This window comes from Poecilia formosa, unplaced genomic scaffold (assembly GCF_000485575.1).
Source record: "Poecilia formosa unplaced genomic scaffold, Poecilia_formosa-5.1.2 Scaffold209, whole genome shotgun sequence".
NCBI lineage: Eukaryota > Metazoa > Chordata > Actinopteri > Cyprinodontiformes > Poeciliidae > Poecilia > Poecilia formosa.
Window position 1 is genome coordinate 168793 of NW_006800148.1, and position 15066 is coordinate 183858.

The window sequence follows — 15066 nt, forward strand, 5'->3', positions numbered from 1 at the left end:
CCTGCTGCGCTTTGCTCCCAGCTGCAGACGGGAACAAAGAGCCGAACGCATGACTGAGCCATCAGGATCCGGGCGAGTCGAGACAGACGCTCTGGAAAACCGGACAAGATCCTTCAGACACAACAAAACTACACAAATGACTCGTTTTGATCGCTCTCAGCTTCAGGAAACCAGTTCCTGTGGTAAAAACTGACCGTGTTTTCACTAATTTAACAAAAATATATCAATGAAAAAGTGTTTTCCAGATTCCAGATAATCTCAGAAACAACTTCAGAGACATTTCATGACGCTTCCACCTCCGTGCTTCACACGCTGCTAAAATACAAAATCTTATCAAGTGTTTTTGGTCTATATTCTAGTGGTAATGTCTTAATTCAAAACTAACTTGGATGTAAATTCTCAACAAGATATACTGGCTTGTTTCAAGTCAACAATTCCTTTAAATTAAATTTTTCCCATATTATAAGTGAAATAATCAATGTAACTGGTACTACTTCATCAGGATGGATGGATGAATAAGTGGATGGATGAAGGGACGGACGGACATGTGTGATCTCGGTCTGCTGCCGGTGTCTCCATGGTGAGCAGCCGGATCCCAGAGCCGGTTCCAGATTATCAGTGAACTTAGTTCCGGTTCAGTTCGGTGTGTATCAATCAATCAATCAATCAATCAATCAATCAAATTTTATTTGCATAGCACATTTCAGCAGCAAGGCATTTCGTATCAAGCGGGCGTTCCCGTCAAACAGATTAAATCCGCGCTGTAGTCATCTGCAGCAGGGTTACAGCCTGTGACGTACTCAGCGGCGTGCACGTGCACGAAGTATGTGCGTGTGCGCGCGTGGGTCTGTGGGGTTGTTGAGGAACTGCAGCTGAATCGGAGACAGAAAGCGACGACTCCACAGCTCGACAGGCTGCTCCTCTGAGCTTAACACGTAAGTCTGCAGCTTTTCCATCGGCTCTGGATTCAGGTTGCATTCCGGATTCATCCCCGCATTTATCACTCAGTTCATCATCGGGACATTTTTAATGAAATATCTCTGATTACAGGGAAGAAAAGCTTCATTTTAGAGGAATTTATGAGTTTTTCCTGCTTTAATCGTTGATTCTTTTGTTCGTTCAGATATGTTTCTGATTCCTGATTTGGCTCCAGTTTGATTATGTTTATAAAAATTAAAGGGGAAAAAACAGGCAGAAAAGACAGAACAGAGAGTAAGCGGTGAAAGGAAGGAAAAAACTGAGACAAGAAGTGAAAGAATGGAGATAAAATGGACATGAAGGAAAAAGAAATTATTAAAAATGAGTAGGAATGCAAAGTGGGATGTGTTACGGTGTTCAATTTGAAAGCTCCTCCTTTCCTTCTCTCTCCAGTAATTAGAAGCTGAAAATATTTGCCGTGCATGTTGACTCACTGGGCAGCAGCTGCTGAGGAAATACTCTTGGAAAATGTTGGTTTAGATCAGGAATATAAAACTTTATTTCCTAAAGAGCCATTTTCCTATCAGGACACAAAATAAAACTCGTTTAGAACCACAAATGTAACATTTCTATGTTTGAAAAGTAGTTTGTAAAGTTTTATTTCTATTTTTAGGATGTAAAAGAGCAGACAAAGTATGAATATTAAAACACAGATACATAGATTCCAGTGTAACAGCATATTACTTTTAATGTCATTTTTGTGTAGAAATTTGGAACAAATAATGCAGGAAAAAATCGAAAATTTGGCTAAAAACTTGCCTCCTTATCTGTATTAAAAAAAACAAACATTAACTGCTTTTTTCCTATTTGTAGTCAAAGTTGTTGAGATCTGTTGCAGAGCTTAAAGTCTTATCTTCAATTGCCATCATGTCCTGCAGAACCGTCTGAACAATTGGGAGATGAATGTTTTTTAATTGACCTTCTGGACTCAGATTGTGTCTTTTTCTTTTAATCAGATGAAGATTTCTCAATAAGGATATAAATTCAGTTAATTAATTAATTGGTTCTTTTTAATGATTAGTTGATAAGCGGCCATTTTCTTAAAATTCTGATTACCTCTTTATGTCTTTCCATCACATAAAGAGCCACATTTTTCATAATATGTTAAATTTTAAAAAACATAATTAAATTTTAACATTATTTTGTGTCCACTATATTAAATACTAACTGAAAAAGCAGAAAATTGCTGTTTACTCACATTATTAAAATTAGACATGCTTATAAAATATAACAAAACAGGAACCAAATAGGTTGCCACCTGGAAAAATAAGAGGAAAAGAATAAAATATCCCAGGCTCTTAATACGTCACGATTAGAGAGATATTCATGCATATGTAGGCTACTGTTTGGTTGCTCTTCTCTTTATTAAGTGCATTAACTCACTACGGACCTTGCTAATTAGCATCATGTTTATTTTTTTCTCCACTTCCTCGTCTTCGTAGTAGATCCATAATTTTTTTTTTTTTTTTTGACGGAGCACAGCTGAATAAGCAATATTAACTTGAAACTTAAAGAGTTAAGTGGTTTATATTTCAAAACAGAACCGCTTAAAGTCCATTTTCCAGCTCTCACCGAGCTCTGTTTGGACCGATTCTCTTTCCCGTTCTGGTATAGCCCCGCCGCCATCTTTGTTTCTGTATTAAAGTCTGCGCTTCAGGATGACCAGCGGCGCCCTCTGCTGGATGGCGGCAAAACTGCAACACCAAAAGAAGTTTTAAACCAGTGTTTCTCAACCCTGGTCCTCACCGCCCCCCTGCTATGCATGTTTTAGATGTGCCTCTATTCCAGAACAGCTGATTCAAATGATTGCATGACCATCAAGTACTGCAGAAGCCTGTTAATCACCCATAGATACAATTCAGGTGTGGCAGAAGGGAAATACCTAAAACATGCAGGACAGGGGGGCGGTGAGGACCAGGATTGAGAAACACTGGTTTAAGCGGAAGTTATTGGTTAATCTTTTGAAACTAATTTTAATCTAATGAACCATTAATCAACAGTTAATCATAAACTGATTAATACTAAGACCATTTCCTCTCGGAAACTCAAGTTTCTAGCTGGAGAAGAAGGAGCTTAGGAATGATGAAGCAAGTTTCAGAGGGAAGATGTGTTTTGGGAGCCAGTTGGATCAGGATCTTCAGGAATGTGGGACTCTTGTGGTGTTTTTTTTTTTTTTTTCTTCTTCTTTTTTTGGGTGGACTCTTTTTCTCTCCAACATGAACCTCAGGATTCCTGAAGGAAGTTCTTTAAATGTTGTTCCTGCCCTCCAACCAAAGGGAGCATCCCGTTTCCTTTTCTTCATGTGAAGATCTGATTGTTTTCTCATGCTAATCGGCTCCCATTCAGGGACGAAGGCGAAGGCCCCAGGACCAGTGGGGGGAGCTTGGGATCGTCGGAGGTGGCGTGGAATCTGTGTTGAGCTTTAGAGAAGTGAAACCAGGCTAGAGGAGGCTTTGTTTTGCTCCAATGAATCAGTATTCTTTTGAGAGGGAGTCTAAAGAGCTCTTTCAGCCGCCCCGGCCTCCTCCTCCTCCTCCTCTACTTCGTTGGTAGGGAGCAGACTGGAGGCCTGCTGAGAGCCGGTTCTTTCTCGATGAAAGGCTGCAGGAGGAGCGAGGAGGCCAGCTGACATGTGAAAGAGAAGCAGAGCTCTCATGAAAGAGGAGTCTGTCATCTCCCAGCACAAAGAGCCAGCTCACATCTGAAGCATCCATCGTCCCGCAGAAACACGGATCAGGACGTGTGCTGGCGGCGCAACACGCTCTGCATACATTAGCCCACTTCCATAATCCTGCAACTCAGATTATTGGGTTTAAACTGCCTCAGATTGGTGGAGGAGGAGATTTGACCCGGTCCCAGTTTGGACCATCTGGTCCGGCCGGACGGAGCCTTCAGCAGATTAAAGCGACAACAGGAGGGCTTCAAAGCTGAAAAATCAGATTATTTTGTTAGAAACTGTCAGCAGGAGGCTTCTGGTGGTGGAGTACCCAAAATCTGTACAGAGTAAGAGCAGCACTACTTCAACATACTTTAGTCAAGTAAAAAGTAGCCGTCCAAGAAATTAGTCAAGTAAAATATATTTGGTAAAAAGTCTATTCAAGTACTGAGTAACTGATCAAATTATCATTTAATATTTAAAAATGACATAATCAGACAGACCAAAATATCAAATTAAATTGACATTTTGGTATTTTCAGGACCAAAATGACAGTAATTCATACAAGTAACAAAAATAACAAGTAACAAAAATAACAAAATCAGGCAAATGAAAAAATTTTTCCAAATCAGTTTCATTCCATATAAAACTTATGAAAGTTTAACAGACACTGCAGGTGTGTGTCTGTGTCTGGTGGATTTTTGGTTAAAACATGTTTGTTTTTCCTTCAGTGGGAAGAAAATACAGAAATTTTACTCAAGTAAAAGTAAAAAGTACCAGAGTTGGGTACTAACTAATATTAACTGGAGTAACTTTTTTGAAAAAGAAAAAATAAGTACTTTTTGTGAGTATTCTTAATGCGTTGTACTTTTAATTTTGAAAGTTTTCTGTTTTTCAATTATTTTGAGACTAAAATATGTTAAAATAATTGACTTAAAGTTGCAGTATGTAACTTTTATAAAAAAAATATATGTTTTTTAAATATTTGTTGAAACTGTCAGTTTGGTATGAGACAGACGATCTGAAAAAAAGTCTTCTCCCAGTGCAAACTACAAACAACCAATCAGAGCCAGGAGGCGGGACTTAGTGCTGTCAATCAACCTCTCTATACAGAAGCAGANAGTCAGCTGGATGAAACTGGGATTACAGTGGGTGAAACATCCTGGGCTCTGCTGAGTGGACGATGGGTCCAAACCTGTTTGGGATTTTAAAGGGAATGTTTCAGGAATTCAGTTGGAGGAGGAGACATGAATAATGACAGGTTTTCCTCCGGGGCTGAATGACCCGGCTGCCTCCTGCTGCGCTTTGCTCCCAGCTGCAGACGGGAACAAAGAGCCGAACGCATGACTGAGCCATCAGGATCCGGGCGAGTCGAGACAGACGCTCTGGAAAACCGGACAAGATCCTTCAGACACAACAAAACTACACAAATGACTCGTTTTGATCGCTCTCAGCTTCAGGAAACCAGTTCCTGTGGTAAAAACTGACCGTGTTTTCACTAATTTAACAAAAATATATCAATGAAAAAGTGTTTTCCAGATTCCAGATAATCTCAGAAACAACTTCAGAGACATTTCATGACGCTTCCACCTCCGTGCTTCACACGCTGCTAAAATACAAAATCTTATCAAGTGTTTTTGGTCTATATTCTAGTGGTAATGTCTTAATTCAAAACTAACTTGGATGTAAATTCTCAACAAGATATACTGGCTTGTTTCAAGTCAACAATTCCTTTAAATTAAATTTTTCCCATTTTATAAGTGAAATAATCAATGTAACTGGTACTACTTCATCAGGATGGATGGATGAATAAGTGGATGGATGAAGGGACGGACGGACATGTGTGATCTCGGTCTGCTGCCGGTGTCTCCATGGTGAGCAGCCGGATCCCAGAGCCGGTTCCAGATTATCAGTGAACTTAGTTCCGGTTCAGTTCGATGTGTATCAAACGGGCGTTCCCGTCAAACACAGATTAAATCCGCGCTGTAGTCATCTGCAGCAGGGTTACAGCCTGTGACGTACGCAGCGGCGTGCACGTGCACGAAGTATGTGCGTGCGCGCGCGTGTGTCTGTGGGGTTGTTGAGGAACTGCAGCTGAATCGGAGACAGAAAGCGACGACTCCACAGCTCGACAGGCTGCTCCTCTGAGCTTTACACGTAAGTCTGCAGCTTTTCCAACGGCTCTGGATTCAGGTTTCATTCCGGTTTCATCCCCGCATTTATCACTCAGTTCATCATCGGGACATTTTTAATGAATTATCTCTGATTACAGGGAAGAAAAGCTTCATTTTAAAGGAATTTATGAGTTTTTCTGCTTTAATCGTTGATTCTTTTGTTCGTTCAGATATGTTTCTGATTCCTGATTTGGCTCCAGTTTGATTATGTTTATAAAAATTAAAGGGGAAAAAAACGGTCAGAAAAGACAGAACAGGGATTAAGCGGTGAAAGGAAGGAAAAAACTGAGACAAGAAGTGAAAGAATGGAGATAAAATGGACATGAAGGAAAAAGAAATTATTAAAAATGAGTAGGAATGCAAAGTGGGATGTGTTACGGTGTTCAATTTGAAAGCTCCTCCTTTCCTTCTCTCTCCAGTAATTAGAAGCTGAAAATATTTGCCGTGCATGTTGACTCACTGGGCAGCAGCTGCTGAGGAAATACTCTTGGAAAATGTTGGTTTAGATCAGGAATATAAAACTTTATTTCCTAAAGAGCCATTTTCCTATCAGGACACAAAATAAAACTCGTTCAGAACCACAAATGTAACATTTCTATGTTTGAAAAGTAGTTTGTAAAGTTTTATTTCTATTTTTAGGATGTAAAGGAGCAGACAAAGTATGAATATTAAAACACAGATACATAGATTCCAGTGTAACAGCATATTACTTTTAATGTCATTTTTGTGTAGAAATTTGGAACAAATAATGCAGGAAAAAATCGAAAATTTGGCTAAAAACTTGCCTCCTTATCTGTATTAAAAAAAACAAACATTAACTGCTTTTTTCCTATTTGTAGTCAAAGTTGTTGAGATCTGTTGCAGAGCTTAAAGTCTGATCTTCAATTGCCATCATGTCCTGCAGAACCGTCTGAACAATTGGGAGATGAATGTTTTTTAATTGACCTTCTGGACTCAGATTGTGTGTTTTTCTTTTAATCAAATGAAGATTTCTCAATAAGGATATAAATTCAGTTAATTAATTAATTGGTTCTTTTTAATGATTAGTTGATAAGCGGCCATTTTCTTAAAATTCTGATTACCTCTTTATGTCTTTCCATCACATAAAGAGCCACATTTTTCATAATATGTTAAATTTTAAAAAACATAATTAAATTTTAACATTATTTTGTGTCCACTATATTAAATACTAACTGAAAAAGCAGAAAATTGCTGTTTACTCACATTATTAAAATTAGACATGCTTATAAAATATAACAAAACAGGAACCAAATAGGTTGCCACCTGGAAAAATAAGAGGAAAAGAATAAAATATCCCAGGCTCTTAATACGTCACGATTAGAGAGATATTCATGCATATGTAGGCTACTGTTTGGTTGCTCTTCTCTTTATTAAGTGCATTAACTCACTACGGACCTTGCTAATTAGCATCATGTTTATTTTTTTCTCCACTTCCTCGTCTTCGTAGTAGATCCATAATTTTTTTTTTTTTTTTTGACGGAGCACAGCTGAATAAGCAATATTAACTTGAAACTTAAAGAGTTAAGTGGTTTATATTTCAAAACAGAACCGCTTAAAGTCCATTTTCCAGCTCTCACCGAGCTCTGTTTGGACCGATTCTCTTTCCCGTTCTGGTATAGCCCCGCCGCCATCTTTGTTTCTGTATTAAAGTCTGCGCTTCAGGATGACCAGCGGCGCCCTCTGCTGGATGGCGGCAAAACTGCAACACCAAAAGAAGTTTTAAACCAGTGTTTCTCAACCCTGGTCCTCAGCGCACCCCTGCTATGCATGTTTTAGATGTGCCTCTATTCCAGAACAGCTGATTCAAATGATTGCATGACCATCAAGTACTGCAGAAGCCTGTTAATCACCCATAGATACAATTCAGGTGTGGCAGAAGGGAAATACCTAAAACATGCAGGACAGGGGGGCGGTGAGGACCAGGATTGAGAAACACTGGTTTAAGCGGAAGTTATTGGTTAATCTTTTGAAACTAATTTTAATCTAATGAACCATTAATCAACAGTTAATCATAAACTGATTAATACTAAGACCATTTCCTCTCGGAAACTCAAGTTTCTAGCTGGAGAAGAAGAAGGAACTTAGGAATGATGGAGCAAGTTTCAGAGAGCAGATGTGTTTTGGGAGCCAGTTGGATCAGGATCTTCAGGAATGTGGGACTCTTGTGGTGTTTTTTTTTTTTTTTTCTTCTTCTTTTTTTGGGTGGACTCTTTTTCTCTCCAACATGAACCTCAGGATTCCTGAAGGAAGTTCTTTAAATGTTGTTCCTGCCCTCCAACCAAAGGGAGCATCCCGTTTCCTTTTCTTCATGTGAAGATCTGATTGTTTTCTCATGCTAATCGGCTCCCATTCAGGGACGAAGGCGAAGGCCCCAGGACCAGTGGGGGGAGCTTGGGATCGTCGGAGGTGGCGTGGAATCTGTGTTGAGCTTTAGAGAAGTGAAACCAGGCTAGAGGAGGCTTTGTTTTGCTCCAGTGAATCAGTATTCTTTTGAGAGGGAGTCTAAAGAGCTCTTTCAGCCGCCCCGGCCTCCTCCTCCTCCTCCTCTACTTCGTTGGTAGGGAGCAGACTGGAGGCCTGCTGAGAGCCGGTTCTTTCTCGATGAAAGGCTGCAGGAGGAGCGAGGAGGCCAGCTGACATGTGAAAGAGAAGCAGAGCTCTCATGAAAGAGGAGTCTGTCATCTCCCAGCACAAAGAGCCAGCTCACATCTGAAGCATCCATCGTCCCGCAGAAACACGGATCAGGACGTGTGCTGGCGGCGCAACACGCTCTGCATACATTAGCCCACTTCCATAATCCTGCAACCACCGCCGCACTCAGATTATTGGGTTTAAACTGCCTCAGATTGGTGGAGGAGGAGATTTGACCCGGTCCCAGTTTGGACCATCTGGTCCGGCCGGACGGAGCCTTCAGCAGATTAAAGCGACAACAGGAGGGCTTCAAAGCTGAAAAATCAGATTATTTTGTTAGAAACTGTCAGCAGGAGCCTTCTGGTGGTGGAGTACCCAAAATCTGTACAGAGTAAGAGCAGCACTACTTCAACATACTTTAGTCAAGTAAAAAGTAGCCGTCCAAGAAATTAGTCAAGTAAAAAATATTTGGTAAAAAGTCTATTCAAGTACTGAGTAACTGATCAAATTATCATTTAATATTTAAAAATGACATAATCAGACAGACCAAAATATCAAATTAAATTGACATTTTGGTATTTTCAGGACCAAAATGACAGTAATTCATACAAGTAACAAAAATAACAAGTAACAAAAATAACAAAATCAGGCAAATGAAAAAATTTTTCCAAATCAGTTTCATTCCATATAAAACTTATGAAAGTTTAACAGACACTGCAGGTGTGTGTCTGTGTCTGGTGGATTTTTGGTTAAAACATGTTTGGTTTTCATTCAGTGGGAAGAAAATACAGAAATTTTACTCAAGTAAAAGTAAAAAGTACCAGAGTTGGGTACTAGCTAATATTTACTGGAGTAACTTTTTTGAAAAAGAAAAAATAAGTACTTTTTGTGAGTATTCTTAATGCGTTGTACTTTTAATTTTGAAAGTTTTCTGTTTTTCAATTATTTTGAGACTAAAATATGTTAAAATAATTGACTTAAAGTTGCAGTATGTAACTTTTATAAAAAAAAATGTTTTTTAAATATTTGTTGAAACTGTCAGTTTGGTATGAGACAGACGATCTGAAAAAAAGTCTTCTCCCAGTGCAAACTACAAACAACCAATCAGAGCCAGGAGGCGGGACTTAGTGCTGTCAATCAACCTCTCTATACAGAAGCAGATCCTGCCATGAATGCTAAGGCTAGTTAGCAAAGCTACCATTGATGTCAGACAACCTGTTTTCCTATAGCAGTCAGTTGTTTCTCTACTTTTAGCTCATTTAGCAGCTCATTCACGTGGATGATTGACAGCACTAAGACCCCCCTCTTGGCTCTGATTGCTTGTTTTAATTTTTTAAAATATTTCCTTAAATAGTAAGCCTGAATAGATTTATGACTGTTTTTTAGTCCAATACGCCAGTTTAAACTAAAAACAGTGAGTTCCTGTGTGTTTCTGCTGCATTATTTACATCCTGATTGCTCATTTTTTGCAGGATGAATATTTGCAGCTGGCTGGTTTGGTGACACACAGGATGTAGGATATGGAAACACAAATGAATTATACAGAATGTTCCGGCCTGTAATTTGCTAAAAATACAACACTTCTTGTTTTCATTCTTGCTGGAGGTTTTCCTGCCTCTTTCCGTGTCTTCTAGCCTTTCTGATAATATTTATTTTAAATATTTAGTAAATATTTCCTGTTTATCATCTCTTGTGCTGCTGTGTCATTTTAACCCTCTGGTGATCATTATGTTGCATGTTAGGAAAAATTCATGTCTTTTTCGCTGCTTGTAGTGTAAAAAAACCCCAATATTTTTTATGATTTCAACATTGTATATTCTATAAAAATATTCATTAAGGTCAATAGCTTTAAACTATAGCATTAAACTTTTTAAATTAAGGTTGAAAAGTGATTCATAATTTTATCATTTTTCAAATTCATGCTGGGCAATAAATAGTCTACTTTTACTGTGAACTGTGACCTCATTACTTCCTTTATAATTTCTATTTTACTCCCCTTTGATGAAGAAGAGGATGGTAATTCTAACATGTTTAAATAAGTAAAACTGTATTTATATAACAACTTTTAAAACAGAAACCTCAAAGTTACTGCATAAGAGAAACCTAATAAATAGTTTATCAAAAGCAATTTTAGTCACTTAAATAGAAATAATATGGGCTCCGAATCAGAACCCTGAGGTTCTCCAAAATGAAGATCTTAAGCAAAATGAATGAAGAGAAAAATGTGAAGAAAGCCAGACAAATACAAGGAAGACAGAACAATTTTTCTGGGGAGTCTGGAGAAAATAGCTTGAAATGTGCTTCCTGAAAGTCATGTGATGAATTAAAGAGCTCTGATTGGTTCTGTTGTAAAATATTGAATGTCAAAGGGATTCAACCTGGAAATCTCACAACTTCAACGACTCAGTTTCTTTCAAAATTTTCAGTATTTTTCTTTTTAACTTTGTTTAATCTTGTCTCTTTTTGTCTTATTTTATAGCTGAACTGTGTCTTTAAATACATTTTAAATTCACTAAGGTGAGATCTTCAATAAACATATGTTTTATAAATTGTGTTTCTGTGCTGTTTTTCTAATAATAAAACCTGGTTCAGGTCAATAATCCCATCAATCCAGCTAATTCATGAACTTTTGCTTTGATTAAAACTCAGAATTTGGTACTAAAATCCTGATTCTGATCAATAACTGTTTAATAATTTGCCTCCATGGCAGATTTTAGGTTTTCTTGCTTTTCTCTGATCCAGATTATAGAAGTCTGTATTTTCTTGTTTGGCAAAAACTTTTGATTGTTAATCATTTTCCCTTGATTGTCTTACTGTGTTGTATTTTATGTTAGTTTCATTCAGTATGAAAACACTTAGTAATGATCACTGTTACTGAGTTTCTCTGCTTTAGGCTGTTTTTTGTTGCTTTGCTTGTGTGTTTTAGTGAATTTTGCAGACATGTTTTCTGTGTTTTTCATGCTCTTTGATTCTGTCTGCGATGTTTCTTCCTTTCTGGGTCGGTTTATATGAGTTCATTGTTTTGCATTATAAAACATAATGAGATTCTAAAGATGTTTTGTGTCTGGGATTTTTCAGCTTCAGATCATTTCATTTTCCATTTTATGTCAGATTTGCTTGTGTTTATTGCAGTTTTGTTTCTTTTGAGGCTCTTCTGAGTCAGCGTTTAGTAATCATCCGTCTCTTTTTGTCTTTTTCTTTCTTTTTTATTCTAACTTGTTTCCAGTTTTATGTCATATTTGCAGAATATATGAGGCTTTCTGGGTCGGTGTTTAGTAATCACTCGTCTCTCTGGGTCTGTTTTGAGTTATCTTGTTGAGGTTAACTGGGTTGAATTTAGCTTTTTTCCCCTTTATAAACTGTATTTTATGTGTGCCTGTTTATGCAGTGAAATCTAATCCTGTTTGTGTTAATTTAATCTCTTTGGTGCCTTTCAGAATCATTTTTCAGGAGTTAATTGCGTCTTTGTTTCCGTCTCCTCTTGTTGAAGTTTTCTGTGGGATATCGCGTCGCTCTTTGCCAGCCTCGTCTCTTTTAAACCATTTTTCTGGGTTTGTAAACGTGCTTTGTGTCTCTTTGTGAACTCTCTCTCACTGTTTTGTGAATCTGAGTGACTTGGGGCCCCTGACCCCCTTTGAGCCCGTTAAGCTCGCTCAGTAATCCCTGCAGTGGGGCATCTCCCCCTGACTGTACATCTGTGCACGTGTTGGTGTTTGTGTTGACGCATCCAGCAGCTGCAGCTCAGTAATCTGCAGGGAGACGACCTCCCCCCCCCCTGACCCCGTCATCTCTCCCTTTTTTGCTCCGTGGCTGATGACCCTGACTGTGTCTCCCTTCCTCTTTTGGTCTCTGCAGGATGCGAAGTTTGTTCTCAGTGACGCTGCTGCTGCTCCTGGCTCTCACGCTCGCCGTCGAGGCCAACAAACGAGCCAAACATCACAAAGGTGAGACAAAACTGCACCACAATCAGCTCTAAATGCCGTCCTGCGCTGCTCTGCTCGGTTCAGTTATCGTTTCACAGAAAATAAAAACATTTTGTAGGAATTCAGGCTTTTTATTAATCTGAATTCTGGGTTTTTCTAATCAGAATTCTGAATTCTTAAATCAGAATTCTATCTTTTTTAAATCAAAATTCTGACTTTAAGGGAGATGGGCACCTGGGAGGAACCGGCTTCAGTGACCATGATGCAAGTTGTGGATTAGGATAATAAACTTTCGTTGTATTTAAACTAGTTTTTCATGGCTGATGGATCCCTGACGGTCCCATTTCACTAAAAGACCAAAATAGTTTCCACAAGGTGCAGATCTGGTTAGAATACAGAGGAAGAAAGTCAGAATTATGAGAAATTATTATTTTTTCTGTGACCCCAGCTCCTCCTCCATATGAAACGCGCTTTAACTCTTGACTCAGGACGCGTGTTTGGACCAGGTGTGAACAGATTCTGACTGGTGGAGTCCCTCAAGACTTTGTGATCGGCCCCATTTCGTTCAGGAGTCAGTCATAAAAACTTTGATTTAAAATGATTATTGAATGTGTGAATTATCGCCCCATAACAGCACAGTCAGCCAACATATCGAACATTTACACTCCAACTCGGAGGAACTTATAATTCACTCTTACTAAAAACTTTGTTGGTCATTTCTGACTGTTTGAAAATAATGCAGGTGAACTCCTGACTGGAACACATGACCTTAAAGATATAAATTATTTTTGCAACGTTTAACCACAGGCTCTTAACTTTTATAACCCAAACGCTGAAGGAAGGTCAGGTTTCAGGTCTTGACGTGGCGTTTTGTGTCTTTGTTTCCCTGATTCTTTGCTGCTGAATCAGAGAAACGGCAGCAAAGAATCTGAATTTTTGCTGCTGTTTCTCTGAAAGAATCATTCTAATAAAACTGGAATGATTAGATCTTTCTAAACTTCATCAGAATGAGCTAATCAAACTTGGCTCATTCCAGAAAGTTTGATTAAAAATGAAAGAAATTAACTGGGAAGTCTTGCTAAATCCAAGCTTTCTGAATGATTTTTATTTGAAAGTTTGGAGAAACCGCTTCCAGAAGTGACAAACTTGGATTTTTGCAAATAATAAAATTCAGAGGTTTAATTGAAGCAATTATCTCGTTAACAAGTTGCTTCAGTGGATAGACAGGAAACGGCCACAGAACTGAAATTATGAAAAAGTCAGTGGCAGAGATCCTGGATCAGGGGTGTACAAACTTTTTGTCACGTGGCTAAACTGTTGAGAAAATAAAAAAAAAACCTAAAATCTAGCAAATAGTCTGATTCTTTTTTTTTTTTCTTTTAAAGAAAGGAATGTTATTCATCATAGATCCAGAACTTAGAAATCATTTTGCACGTTTGTTCATTTTGGCTCAACTGAACAAATTTATTCTGAGTATAATTACAGGATTTGGGCCACGATCTATGAAAAGTGCTATAGTTAGTCAAATTTAATGACTTAAACAAAAGATGATTTCAGTGAAGCAAAGTCGACTTTTCTGTAAAACATCGTGGATAAACATGGCTCTGCATCTTATAAAAGACTGTTTATAAAAACAAATACTTTGTGTTGTAAGTCGTCTTCATCAACCAGCTGCATCATCCAACTGTTATTACTGAAACTAACAAAACGATAAAAATTTGAGAAAAAAAAAAATTCTAGCTGAAATAAAAACGGTAATTAATGTGGAAAAACTACAACTGGAACTACAACAGTTTTCAGTAACATACTGAAATTATAGATATAATATCCTTCGTTTTTGTGTTTAAGTCTATTTATTAGCCTTTCGAACTGATTCTGAAATTGATTTTTTTTAATCAGTTTACGTCAGCTGATGGCTAATTTTGGCGCTCCACAATCTTTCCGCAAAATGGCGACAGCAAAAATTGGGATAAAACACCAGTCGGCTGGTCGTTCAATAATAATTGAATAAAGTTTTAGAAAACAGTATCTATTGAGTATTCATTACCCAATCCATACATAGTCACAATACATTGACCTTTCTGAATTATGAACCGAAAAATTAACCAAAAGAATGGAGGAAGCAGAAACATTTAAATCAGATGATGATGTCATCACGTTGGTTTGACGTTTCTCCGCTCTGCAGGTGGGAAATCTGATAAATCCCGACCGTCTGAATGCACCGCGGCAGAGACCCAGTACGGGAAATGTGTGCCGGATCAAGGAGACTGTGGAGACGGACTGAGGGAGGCGACGTGCAAAGATCGCACCGACAAGATCCACTGCAGGATCCCCTGCAACTGGAAGAAGGACATCAGTGAGACTCGCACTCAGGGGTCACGGGGTCACTAATGCAAAGGGAGGGTCTTATGGAGGAGAGGAGATCCACATGGGGACAGAAAACGGATTTAAAGTAATAACTGTACTTTGTTAGGAGATGAAGATAAGATCAGTAAAGTGAAGGATGGCGCCCCCTGGTGGCCAACGTGTGAATCAGAATTACAGGAATGAAAGTCATAATTTTTTTTTAATAGAAATTTATTTGACATCTCAAAGTACAGGATACATCAGGGGTGTCGAACTCAATTTCACCAAGGGCCACTTCAGCATATTGGCCCCCCTCAACGGGCCACATTGACGGTAC

General features: G+C 38.5%; 1 protein-coding gene across 2 annotated transcripts; it reads left to right on the plus strand.

The window, feature by feature from the left end:
* The first annotated feature begins 830 nt into the window (after positions 1-830).
* mdkb (midkine b) lies at positions 831-14918 on the plus strand. 2 transcript variants are annotated; one of them, XM_007567476.2, is made up of 3 exons: positions 831-935; positions 12316-12404; positions 14569-14918. In XM_007567476.2, exons 2-3 carry the CDS (start codon positions 12317-12319, stop codon positions 14772-14774), a joined length of 294 nt encoding a protein of 97 aa, XP_007567538.1. In that variant the 5' UTR covers positions 831-935; position 12316; the 3' UTR covers positions 14775-14918. The 2 variants fall into 2 exon arrangements, with proteins under 2 accessions (XP_007567538.1, XP_007567537.1); XM_007567475.2 differs by lacking the exon at positions 831-935 and adding an exon at positions 5687-5791.
* The last annotated feature ends 148 nt before the right edge of the window (positions 14919-15066 follow it).

Excerpts from the sequence above, each read along its gene's own strand:
- mdkb (XM_007567476.2), top strand. The coding sequence starts at position 12,317 with ATGCGAAGTTTGTTCTCAGTGACGCTGCTGCTGCTCCTGGCTCTCACG. Across the intron at positions 12,405-14,568 it reads ACGAGCCAAACATCACAAAG|GTGGGAAATCTGATAAATCC; the intron begins GTGAGACAAAAC and ends TCCGCTCTGCAG.